This window comes from Populus euphratica, unplaced genomic scaffold (assembly GCF_000495115.2).
Source record: "Populus euphratica unplaced genomic scaffold, PopEup_1.0 scaffold46.1, whole genome shotgun sequence".
NCBI classification, from domain to species: domain Eukaryota; kingdom Viridiplantae; phylum Streptophyta; class Magnoliopsida; order Malpighiales; family Salicaceae; genus Populus; species Populus euphratica.
Window position 1 is genome coordinate 1,298,368 of NW_011499852.1, and position 12,558 is coordinate 1,310,925.

Genomic DNA, 12,558 nt, shown 5'->3' on the forward strand with positions numbered 1-12,558 from the left:
TAGTACCTTTTGAAGATTTTCCAAGGTATCAATGAAAATGCCATTCGTGGGTGACCAAAGTACTAATTCTTCCAACAACGGAGAGGTTCGAATATAAAGCTTCTAGAAAGAAAGAGATTCTGATGGATGCATATTAGTGCTTGTTGTTCTCGGCCAAAAAACAAAAAGCCCAAGCTTTTTTTCAACGAAGAACTGAATCTAATGCATATCTCATGAAGGGAAAAATAGAAAAGTTGTTGTAAAAAGGAAAGGAAAAGAAAAGAAGGGACTGAACTAAACATTTGATTCAGCTTGTTGATTCTGCAGTAACACATCTGTTGACGTTTTATTAATAACTGACCTTGTGAGAGCCAGTTCAAAAGAATGCTATAGTAATACACACGAGATCGAGAGGGTAAAAAGAAAAAAAAATAAAAAAACAAGGCCAAAAACAGGGGTGACGTTTAGCTTCCCCATCAATGAATAATTACACCTTTGATTTTCTGTATTATTGAACTGTTCTAGGACTATAGTAGTGAAGCTGTAGGTTTTATCTCTTCTGGAAGTTGAGGAACTTGATACCATAGGAAAACAGAAAGAAGAAGAGGACAACCCATCCAAGATGGGCGGCAGCCACGGCAGGAAGAAAGTCATATTCAAATCCCAAGTATCCTTTGAGGAATTGCTTGATTGGCACATCTTCAGACTCGCCAGGTACGCTGATTTCATTGGTTTTTTCACCCACTTGAGATGTCACGAGGCCGTATAATGTCCAAGCTACTGGAGAACACCAGTAGTACCACCTCCACCAAATAGGTATTTGCTGTCATGAATGAGCAAAATTATTAGTTTTTATTTACACAAGGAAACGAGGGTTTAGGGTGGAAAGCGTGCATCATCATTCATCAATTATAAATAACAACATTGCGAATGATTTATTAAATATAATGCAGCTGAGTTTAAGATTACTTACAGGCCTAGGAAGAAGGAAACCAGAGAACAAGTTCCAGAAGGACGTGAAGAAGGACATGCAAATGGCAGCAATTTGTGGGGCAGGGGTCAATGCAACAACCATCATCCCAAACAATGTGAAGTAAACAAAGCACATGAATATGAAGTAGTAGAACCACAAGAACTTTGCAGCCGTCCACTCGAAGCCCATCATGGAGAAAAGGATAATGCTATAAACAATAGTTTGTACTGCTACATAAATTGCTTCTATAGCCACCTGCAAGAAATTATCCCGTCAGGATGAAAGCATGTATAACGACATTAGAGTCCTACCGATGGTGAATTAAGAAAAGGATGGAGGATGGTGGTAGAAATTGTCCCGTAAATTAAAAGAGGCTTCCCGCATATTTTTACCTGCGCAAAAGCGTAAGGCATTGGGGAGTACATTCCAGCTGCTCTTTCGCGATAGAAAACTGTTCTCTCAATAGCAATTATAGACTGCACCCCCGCAGCATTGGTTGCACCAAGGAAAAGCACCGCCGCGTACATGGCTCCGAAAACATTCAATAGATCTTGCTGGCTAAATCTGTTAACAAATCAAATATACCCGTCAGTATGAGTGCAGAATTGAAAGCAAGAAGATAACACATGGCACTCAAAAAATGTGCAAGTTCTCAAAATCAGGAACGTTTCCCTCTCTTTTGAACAAAATACAGGCTACTCCTGCTGTATACTGGTAATAAAGTAAGCAATAAATAGTATGGGTACAACAATTATTTTTCAAGACAGAATTCAAAGCCTTACGTCTTCTGTCCTTTGTCCCAAAAGATGAGACCGAATATTATTCCAATGGCTAATGTCATGAACAGACGAATGGCATTATAACGAGGGTTCCTCCAGTAAGACCAATGCTGTTTCCAGAAACAAGCTTTGCATTGAGTAAGAAAAGTTTGGGAGTATTGAGTTTGGAAGTAGAGATCCTTGGATCCTGGTGCTGGTGTGCTTAGCTCTTTGATAATTTCCTGATTCCTCCTGAAAGCATTTCAACATAGGAAATAAGAAGAAAGCTACAAAAACTCCAGGCAATGCATGGCTATCATGATATATCCAGGCTTACTGATAGAGAGAGGAGTTGGCATATTGTTCTGCGAAGTCTACATCCAGTTGTGCCTCCATTGAAGGAGCACTAATTTCGAGCATCCATGTTGCAGGGTTATATGCATCTTTTATCTTGGGAACACCTGGGATAGCCTGTATTTAAATAAAAATATTAGTTAATATCATAATTTCTGTCGATATGGATGCTTTTGATAATGGTTGTGCGGAATGGCTCAAAATGATCCTTGGAGCCAACCTCATCTAGTTTGGGATTGAGGCTTGGTTGTTAGATCACAATTTATTTCGCTAGAACTTGAAATAACATTCTACAGTATTAGACTACTTGATTTCAATGCCTCGGAAGTGGGAATGATCAGGAGACATGCATGGACATAAGGCACGATTAGTAACCCTACTATTTATTCCCCAGAAGAAAGGAAAAATTCTCTCTGATGCTAAAGGAATCATAGATGGAAACAGGACAGGAGAAATTGTCACCTCAAAATATTCTATGAGCTTGTGAGAACGGTGACCAAGAGATCCGGCATAAATGACTTGACCTCCTCTTTTCATCAACAACAGCTGGAACAAGAAAAATATCAAGTTGCATTCAAATTTGACACGCATAAAAAAAAAAAGCGGGGGAAACCAAAATCAAAATCAAAATCAAAAGGCAACATTCAAAAATTTGAAATTTACCTCATCAAAAGCTTCAAAAATGTCTATGCTAGGCTGATGAATGGTGCACACAACAGTTCTACCTGTGTCCACAGTGTTTCTGACAGTACGCATCACAATAGCAGCAGCTCTAGCATCAAGACCAGAAGTTGGCTCGTCCATGAATATGATAGAGGGATTAGCTACCAATTCCACTGCTATGGTCAATCTTTTCCTTTGTTCTGTTGACAGGCCGTCTAAACCTGGAAGTCCAACTAAGGCATCTCTTAGGGGATTTAGCTCAACCAATTCCATAACTTCTTCAACAAACATCTGTGGACCATATAGTGAAGATCATAAGAATAATAAATCGTACAACGAAATTAAGGGAGGGTAAGATCCCTGAAGAAAAAAGACTTTTAAAAAATCCAGGAATAACTGATTACTGAGAAACATTACATACCTTTCGGGTTTTTGTATCTATATCTTTAGAAAGACGGAGCCAGGCTGAGTACAGAAGAGACTCATAAACAGTAACACGAGGTGAATGAATGTCATTCTGTTCACAATAACCGCTCACACGAGCAAATGTCTCTTGATTCTTCGGATAGCCTGAGATGTTAATACTTCCTTCAATGTAACCACCGGTCTTCCTTCCAGCTAACACATCCATCAAGGTGGTCTTCCCAGCACCACTTACGCCCACAAGTGCAGTCAATATCCCTGGTCTAAAAGCACCACTAACATCTCTGAGCAGTTGAAGACGCTCTTCATCAATTCCCTGACTCTTCATTTCCTGGCATGGAAAAAACAACCTTTGATCTCAATGTCCAACAATAAAAACTAAGTTTTTTTCTCTAGGGGAACATAAGCTGCCTGCAATTCATCTTTAACATGGGAATAAGTTTTTATTTTATTCTATTGTAAGTTGAAAATCAGTTTAACTCTTCAATGCATTGAAACAGATCAAGAATCTTCATGTGTTCCAGAGTTGAAACTTTTGGCCAGTAGCAGTGAACTTTCAATGTTACCTAAGGGTGAGGAATTTACATATGAAAATGTTATCTATGAGGCTAATATGTTTTCTAATCAAGAACAATGTACACATGTTTCCTGACATGAAACCTTCAGGCGATCCACAACATCCCTAGGTATACAGATCGAGTGTATCTCGCACAGAAAAAGTTTCAAGAATGAAAAACTTCGGTGTAAATGCCCCAGAAATTGAAAAACTTGATGATGACTTACAGGAGGCATATCCACATAGTAGCTCACATGGTTGAATGCAAGTGAAAGGGGCTGGAATGGCAGAACCATTCCTCTTTTTGTTGAATTATCCACTGCGCCACCAATTTCTGTGGAATTTCTCGTTGCCATAGCAATACCTGTAATTGATCACAGAATAAAATATAATATCCTAGAAGCTCGATTCCACAAAATAAGCATGTTTACAATAGCAAGATGTAAATGTCACGACTGTGAATTTTTCCATTTTCCAGACACTTATCCCTTCCAGTATGAGGGCAGTTGAGGCAGTTGGGGATTTTCTGAAGATTGGACTGGGATATGTTAATATCATCACAATGTCAATCTTTTCAACTAAAACTCATGTTCAGGCATATTGTATGCTACCTTCTTGAATTAAGTTAGAGCCATAACTGACTTGGTTAAACGTGCTATATCTGCAAAAAGTGAAGGGAAGGGAACAACAGAAAAGGAAAAGGTTTTGAAAGTGTCAGACCTTCTGCTCTCTGTTGTCCAGATAATGATTTCTTATTGTTCTTCGCATTGTCATCCACAACAACAGCTTTTGAGTCACCCAAAGCTGAAAAAGAATTTCCACACATTTGTCATATTGAAATTTCATCCCCATCCAATAACCCAGAATGAGCATCAGGCTGAGTGACTTACGGTTCAAGAAAGTCAATGCTCCAATAAATAAAACGTTGAATAAAAGTGAAAACCCAAAGAGTGCTCCAATACAAATCCAAAACCAATAATCATCAGTAAAGAAGCCTCTAGCCTTCAGAAGCACTTTCCCAACAGTTGGTTCAGCAAAACTTCTGTCTGTATTATTCTGCAATGAAAAAACGTTATAGAACTTTGATGATGATTTATTTTTGGTGCAAAAAGCTTGCAGGCTCCATAACACCCATTTAAATTTGAAATTAAAAGAATAGTGTATCTATAATAAATGAAAATCTAAATTAAGACATCTTACCACACTCCATCTTTCGTCAAGGAATTCATTCATGACAATGGCATTCTGTCCATACATCATAGGAGAGGAATAGTAGCCCCAGATCATCCATGGCTCAATGTCGTCTGTAGCCAAAGGGTGAAAAGAATGCTTAACTAAATCATTTCCTTAGAGAGAATCTAAAGGATTCACAAGTTTTGTTGAAAGGAATAACAAGTTGATTAGATGGTGTTTGGCCTTAAATACTAGATGCATTAGTAGAAGGGCTGTCTGCTTACCTTTGGCAACAATGAATCCTCCGAGCACGAAAACCAAAAGCAAGGTGAAGGTCCCTAGTGTGTTTGCAACCACTTGTGTTCTTCCAACAGCAGCAATGAAACGAAAGAGGGCCAGAGCCATCTGATGTATGCCAAAAAATGCAAGGAACTGTCTGAAGAACCTGAAGAAAAAAAAGGAGATGTTTGTTGGTTAAAGTTATTGAAGCGATTGTAAATTCACTCAATATATTTATCCTAAGAATTAGTAAATGAAAAAATATAATGAAAATCTAGCATCTAACTAAGAGGCCATCCGCAACTTGATAAAGGAGAGAGGAAAAAAAAAGTTCCCAGCAAGTGCAAATGGAGTTCAAATGAAAAGGAGTTGGCAATTGCAAAACTTCAAACCCTTCTTACCTGCTAGCAGAAGGAGCGAAACCAATTGTGTAATATGTTAGGATAATCCATATTCCTGATTCCATTAACGATAATGGAATCCTGAGCACCCATATTGGTAAGCCGAAAGCCCATGCAGGAAAGAACAAGAAATCCCTCTGTTTATAGAAGACAGGGAGCCTGAAAACTGTCATTGCAAGTTCTGCCATCCCATTAAACATCACATTGACTAGACTGAAAAACAATGCTCCAAAATATTTTTGTCCACCTAGTACAGTCCCCACTTTCATTTCTGTCCGAAAAAACACTGTGAAGGCAATTATTGACATGATTGTTATCTGGGTTGTTTTGAATATATACAAAAAAGAGTTCCGCTTCATCAGCAGCCACTCTCTTGAGAAACATGCCCTGAACAGCTCCCAATTTGAGATGCCATACTTCTCTGTGACCAATGCAGCCGGATGGGCCCTTGACTTATCATAAGGAGTCCTAAGATCTGAAGCAAGTTGTTGGCCGACATGAAAAGAGTTGAAACCTCGCACAAACTCAGGAACTGAAATAAATCTGTAAGGTATATTCTTTTTGAACCAATATTGTTCCTGGTCCTTCTTGGAAGTTACTTCTTGCAAAAAGTCGGCAGCTCCTTTCCTATCAGGGCATCTGAAACCCATGTGTTCAAAGAATTCAAGGACATGCTCGCGTGGACCTTGATAGACAACCTGACCTTCTGAAAGCAGGATAATGTCATCAAAAAGCTCAAATGTCTCTGGTGCTGGCTGCAGGAGAGAAACTATCATAGTTACATCCATGGTATGGACCATTTGCCTCATGAACTTGCAAATCTGGAAAGTAGTGGCACTGTCCAACCCAGTAGATATTTCATCCATTAAAAGAACCTTTGCTGGTCCCACCAACATCTCTCCTGCATTCAGTTTACACGATGCGTCTTAGCAAGCAACATTGTCAAAAGGAAAAATTTATTGAAGATGAGCAAATGGAGAAAAATGAGTTTTCAGGAGCATAGACATTATAGGTTTCCAAAAGCAGAGTTTACTGAAAAGATAACCGGTACAGCTGGTGTTTGAACAAATTTTGAAAGAACTGACAGCAAGCATTATTGATACTAGTAAGTGACAATTGGGATCGCAAGAGAATGGATTTTTCTATGTTCAACAGTTAGTTAAATCTACTGAGGAGAGGGGGCGTTACCGGTAGTCACACGCTTCTTCTGCCCTCCAGAAATACCCCTTTTCATGTCATTCCCAACCAAAATATCAGCACAAATATCCAATCCGAGTATCTGCAGTTAAAGATTCTTATGGAGTCAATCTTGCAACTTGAGTTGTTCAATAAAGTAGCAAAAAAAAGGTAAGAACAGGATAAAAATGGACCAACTTTAAATGCAGAAAGTAACCAAACCTTGAGAGTATAATCTGTGACCAAACTATGTTCCTGTCCTGACATTGCTGTGGCTTTCATGAACGCGTCAATTTCTGGATCTGGCTTAATTCCTGCTTCTTTCTCACGCCTAGAGAGTTCCGCCAGCAGTTCATACCTCGTGCCCACACCTAAGCAGCGTCCAGAAAAATCCAATGTCTCTCTGACTGTCATTTCTCCATAATGAAGATCATGCTGACTAATGTAAGCACAACTCCTCTGAGGAACAAACTCTTTCAATTCATGCCCACAATAGGTGATTTTGCCGGATGACTGTTCACAAAGAGAAGATTAAAAAAGTTCATGCTGAGATTAAATAACTTATCATACAGCCAGTTAGGCAAAGGCTAATAAACCGGAAATGATTAAGCTTCAAGATTCATGAAGCATACTCTTAGCTCCCGGTGGAGTTTGCCTGCAAGTGCCATTAGCATTGTTGTTTTCCCCGAGCTTGGAGGACCCAGAAGTAGGGCCATCCTGAAAATGACCATGTGAGCAATAATAAACATGAGGACTAAAAAAACAAGAATTGATTTTTCCATCTGATAAACACAAGATGAAAGAAGATGAAGAACAGATATTCAGCATACAAGCATCCACCCCCCACCACACACACACACCCCTTTTGCAATCATTCTGTTCCTACTCAAAGAGGAATCAGAATATATCAATCCGTAGTTTCAGAAAAATACCGTGATGGTTTGACAATTCCACTGATATCTTGAAGAATCTGAACTGTTCTCTTCTTTGATGGAGCAAGCCCAACCAATCCAAGAATACTCTAATATACAAGAAAAATTAGAACAGGAACACGGAATGAGTGATCATCCATGTTTCACTTGATCAAAATGGCACACACAAAACAACTATATAGCTCATGTCAACAATCATTAACAAATTTAATCATAATCAATTCAAAATGAGAACAAAGCTTCAAGAAAAAATAAATTCACCACCCTCTTTTTATAATCAGTTAAAAAGAAGAAGAGGAAGAAGAAGAAGAAGAAGAAGAAGAAGAAGAAGAAGAAGAAGAAGAAGAAGAAGAAGAAGAAGAAGAAGAAGAAGAAGAAGAAGAAGAAGAAGAAGAAGAAGAAGAAGAAGAAGCACCTCTACTGCATTCAGCGTGGCATTAAGTAAGGTAGGAAGTGCTCTGCTCCCAACAAAAACTTCACCCTCCACGGATAAGTGCTCAAATCGAACTTCAATCTTTGGAATCTCAATCCCCACCCTATACATGGAGAAATTAATTAAACCTCTCAATCAAACAGAAAAAAGGAAAAGGAAAAGGGAAAACTATATACCTATCAGTCCTGTCTCTAACTCTCCTCAGAAACTTTTCATTGTCTTCTTCAACAACTCTAAGTATGTTCTCCATCAACTGCTTCTTATCTTGCATTCCAAGCCTTGTTATATCAACCTCACTTTGAACTATTCTTCCATTATCAAGTACCTGCCCTAGCACCCCTTTCCTCATCCGATCATAAGTCGGCAATCTCTCGATAGCTGCCCATCGCAGCTCCTCGTCGTCGTCCATCTGCTGCTGCCTCCTCCCGCTATTCTGGCTGAAAACGTCCACCGGCGCAGTCCATGCTTCTCTTATGCTAGCAGACGCCCAGCTCCTGTAACTAAAGCTCCTCCTGCTGCTGCTCATTGATCTTGCCAGATCATCTCCGGCTAAAACTGCCGCCATCTTTGCACGTAGTTATAAAAACAAAACCAGTAGTACTTGTCTGCAATTCTGCCCCGTTGTCTTTATAACTAAGCTTTACTTAATGATTTTAACAGCTAAAAGTAGTAAATAAAATTCGATCTGACTAATTCTACAGGTATTTCACCATTCATGGTTGGGGAAAGAAACCTGAAGCTCCGCCAAGAGGACCCGTGACTCTCTGTCTCTTAACATTGAAAGAAAGCTCGGGATTTGGCAAATGTGGATGTTAAGAATTAGAGGAAAGACTATTTAAAAGAGGAGAATGGGAAATAACCACCAAGTCAAATGGAGGGCTGGCAGGGTAGTCTCCAGTCAAGTTGCCGGCTTCTCTAATTTAAGTTTGAATAGCACGACTCTCCCCCTCCCCATCAAAGTTTGTTATCTTCTCCGTAGTACTGTGAAAATTCGAAGGGATAGCGTCGATGCTCGCCGTCTCCGTGTTTTTTTAGTTCGTTGGCGTTTGATTCTTTACGTTGTCACGCCTTGTTCTAGTAGCCGGTACCTTTTCCATTCAACCGTCCATTTCTTCTCTCATCCGCCATCAACGAGTCAGTCAACAAAGAAATTTCGCCTTCAAAAAACACCAGCATCATTCCTTTATTATTAATTAATATTATTGGAATAAAGAAAACCAATTTATATAATATTTTTATCAGGCGGCAGAATTGATCTGCCGAGGTGGATGGAGGCCCACATGCTACTTGCACGTGATATTTAACAATCATAATGTTGAGCAGCCTCCAGCCTCCAGCCTCTCCCACCGTTAGTGGTCGTTCCGTTAATTGCCTCGCCTTCTAGAAAGTCAAAGGGATGTGGATGAGTTCGGCAGACAAGCGCTCCATACCATGCACGGATATCCACGAATCATTTATTAAAATATGTATTATCTATTATTTATTAACTAATAAACAATAAATATCATTTATATATTTATGTTTTATGTCCATGTGTATCATGTGGCTTTCCCCATGCCACGTATTTTTTTTATTTTTTAAATTATTTTTTTATTTTTTATTTTTATATTTTTTTAAAAATTATTTTTGTTAATTTTTAATATTAAACTAATTAAAATTTTAGTTTTATAGTTTTTTTTATTTAAAATATTATAAAGGACTATAATGTTTTTCTACGTAGCTTTTTTATTTTTTTTTCAAAATAATTTTTACTTATTTTATTTTTTTCAAATTAAACTGGTAAAAAATTTTACTTTGTAGTTTTTTTTAAAATATTGTAAATTATTATAATATTTTCCTACATAGTTTTTGTTTTACTACAATATTTTTTTATAATTATCTTTGTCAATTTTTTTAATATTAAACTAGTTGAGAATTCAGCTTTAACTTTCCCCACGTGTTTTTTCTATTTTTTAAAAAATTATTTTTTATAATCTTATTTTTTTAATAAAGAGTTGTTTGAGAATTTAGCTTTGTATTTTAAAAAAATACTGTGAATTGTTATAGTGTTTTCACATATAATTTTTTATGTTTTTTTCTAAAATTATCTTTATCAATTTTTCTTTTTTATATTGAACTTGTTAAAAATTTATTAAAATACTGTAGATTGCAACAGTGTTACCCACATGGTTTTTTTTTATGATATTTTTTTAAAAAAATTATTTATTTTATTTTTTAAATATTAAGCTAAATGATAATTTAATTTTATAATTTTTTTTTAAAAAAATGTGAATTACAAAAGTTTTTTTCATATAATTTTATTTTTTTTATTATAAACCCATAGCAATATATAAACATTGCTATAAATCCGTGACAACGCACGTGCATAATATAAATGATTAGAATCGGTATATTTTAAGTTGAATTTAATAATATTTATTCAAATCCAAAAAAACATTACTCGCTTGTAATCCACCCCTGCTTACCGCTGCCGGCCACCATGCGAAAAGAAAAGTAGAGCCATGATGTTCGAGTGCCTTTGAATCCCCCCCGTGTAATGTGAATTTCCACTGTAAATGCACATTCACCAGCTCAGCGCATTCAAGGAAAGGTCGATTCTAGAATGCCTCGTCACCTTACGAGGACACTCGATGCGAGAAACGATAAAATAGACAACAGTGATGGCGGAAGCAGGGGTGGTATCGTCGTGTTGCGTGGTGGCGGTTGCTCATCGAGTTTTCGGTCCGGTTAAGCAGAAAGAAGATGACAAATTATCATCACACTAAATTAATAAAGATACACTAAATTAATAAAGATAGCGACCAGCACACAAAATAACACTGACAAGATAATTATGCTGTGTTTAACTTAGATCATGTAAGGATCTGAAGCAAGTATGCAATAAAATACAATAATTTTCCGCTGGTTATTTGTTGCAAAGAATTAATGAAGCTGTGATAAATTGAATAGATCATATGTACCTTTAATTAACTTAGTAAAATACTATACACTAAAATTTAAAAAAATTACGTCACATCCTGTATTATGTGTAACAAATCATGTCACTTTTATAAAAATAAAAGCATATATCACTAAAAGTAACAAATCAAGTTCAGTGAAACGTTGCTACCAATAAATAAATAATTAGATATAAAATCAATGAAATTGTCCACCAAAGTGAATTAATTTAGTGACTGAACAAACACATCATGTAATGATGATAACAAAATTATTTCTTAGATATATTTTTAAATCGTTAATTACCCGACATTTTTTATAGTTATAGTCTCTTCAATTACTGTTTTTTATTACAAAAGAGAAGAAAAGCCTCGGATCTTGGACTTTCTCGAGAACATGTATTCAGTAATAACAAGAAGAAGACAATCTTGAGAGAAAAAAAAGTAAAATCCAAAAAAAATATGAGAAAAAAAACAAATAAAAAGACAAAAAACAAAAGAAATAAAAATATATATTTTTTAGAATTTTAATTAATAACAGTATTAGTGTTGTTATATTATTTTATTAATAGTATTTTAATAATATTTGGTAGAGAAATAAGACACAGTGTAGACAAAAAAATAATAAGAGATGCAACAAATTTGTATTTTTTAAGGTGGATAAAATATAAATTTTTATTTTTTATCTCTTTTTTGTGGTATGAGATGACCACGCACGGAACAAAATACAAAGAATGTCTTATTTACTTTTATAATGTATTTATTGTGCGTGCATTTTACGTCTGATATGTAGTTTAGACAATTTTTTACATACTTTTTAATATATATATTTTCTCTACTCGATAAAAAATATGTTAGTTTGAAGTAAAAATATATACATTAATTTTTCAATTGTTCTTGTATCTAATTCTTGAAATATTAGATGAAAATACCTTTATATTTTACTATATTATGAATTATTACATTCATAATTCTTAGAAAATAAATTATAACGGTTTGACAGAAAAAACTGTCATATGGTGATTTTTATAGACATAAAATCACATAAAAATATTTTATTATATGTATGAAAGTAGTAAAAATAAATTTGATAAATTCAAGATTAGGAAAATTAAAGAGAGAGAGAGAGGAAAACAAAATATCGTAGGGATGGAGGCCTATGCATGCTATCCTCGCGGAAAATTCAAGATATCATAGCATATTTTATTATATGTATAAAAGTAATAAAAACAACTAGTTGATAAATTCAAAATTAGGAAAAACAGAAAAGAATAAAGAATAAACGTGGAAAAGCAACGTAGGAAGCTTCTATTCTTTTCCGACTTTTTTAGTCAATGTACTACTCTTGAACCTGTTTTCCAGGAAACACTCCTCAATTTTCTAAGTAACTATTAACGCGGATATGTTGTGCTATGCGTAGTTATAAGAATTGATTTAACTTAGGTTACGGATGATCCATATCAATTCAATCTTTAATTTCTTTATTTTATTTTACAAATATAAAAAATTAAATTTTTTTTAT

General features: G+C 35.8%; 1 protein-coding gene across 1 annotated transcript; it reads right to left on the minus strand.

Moving 5' to 3' along the window:
• Window positions 1–298: 298 nt before the first annotated feature.
• Window positions 299–9,277, minus strand: LOC105121797 (pleiotropic drug resistance protein 2-like). The gene is made up of 20 exons (XM_011020598.1): window positions 8,277–9,277; window positions 8,083–8,203; window positions 7,668–7,756; window positions 7,368–7,452; window positions 6,958–7,248; window positions 6,748–6,838; window positions 5,560–6,460; window positions 5,164–5,324; window positions 4,907–5,010; window positions 4,597–4,762; window positions 4,427–4,510; window positions 3,934–4,070; window positions 3,149–3,481; window positions 2,728–3,018; window positions 2,527–2,610; window positions 2,048–2,181; window positions 1,735–1,962; window positions 1,345–1,516; window positions 953–1,207; window positions 299–802 (listed from the first exon to the last, which is right to left on the minus strand). The coding sequence occupies exons 1-20, from the start codon at window positions 8,663–8,665 to the stop codon at window positions 530–532; spliced, it is 4,389 nt and encodes a 1,462-aa protein (XP_011018900.1). The 5' UTR covers window positions 8,666–9,277; the 3' UTR covers window positions 299–529.
• Between the last annotated feature and the right edge of the window lie 3,281 nt (window positions 9,278–12,558).

Bases quoted from the DNA above. Each gene is read 5' to 3' on its own strand.
- LOC105121797 (XM_011020598.1), bottom strand. From the start codon at position 8,665: ATGGCGGCAGTTTTAGCCGGAGATGATCTGGCAAGATCAATGAGCAGC. The intron at 7,757-8,082 runs GTGCTTCTTCTT...CTTGTATATTAG, and splicing joins CCACGCTGAATGCAGTAGAG to AGTATTCTTGGATTGGTTGG. The intron at 4,511-4,596 runs GTAAGTCACTCA...ATTCTTTTTCAG, and splicing joins AGCATTGACTTTCTTGAACC to CTTTGGGTGACTCAAAAGCT.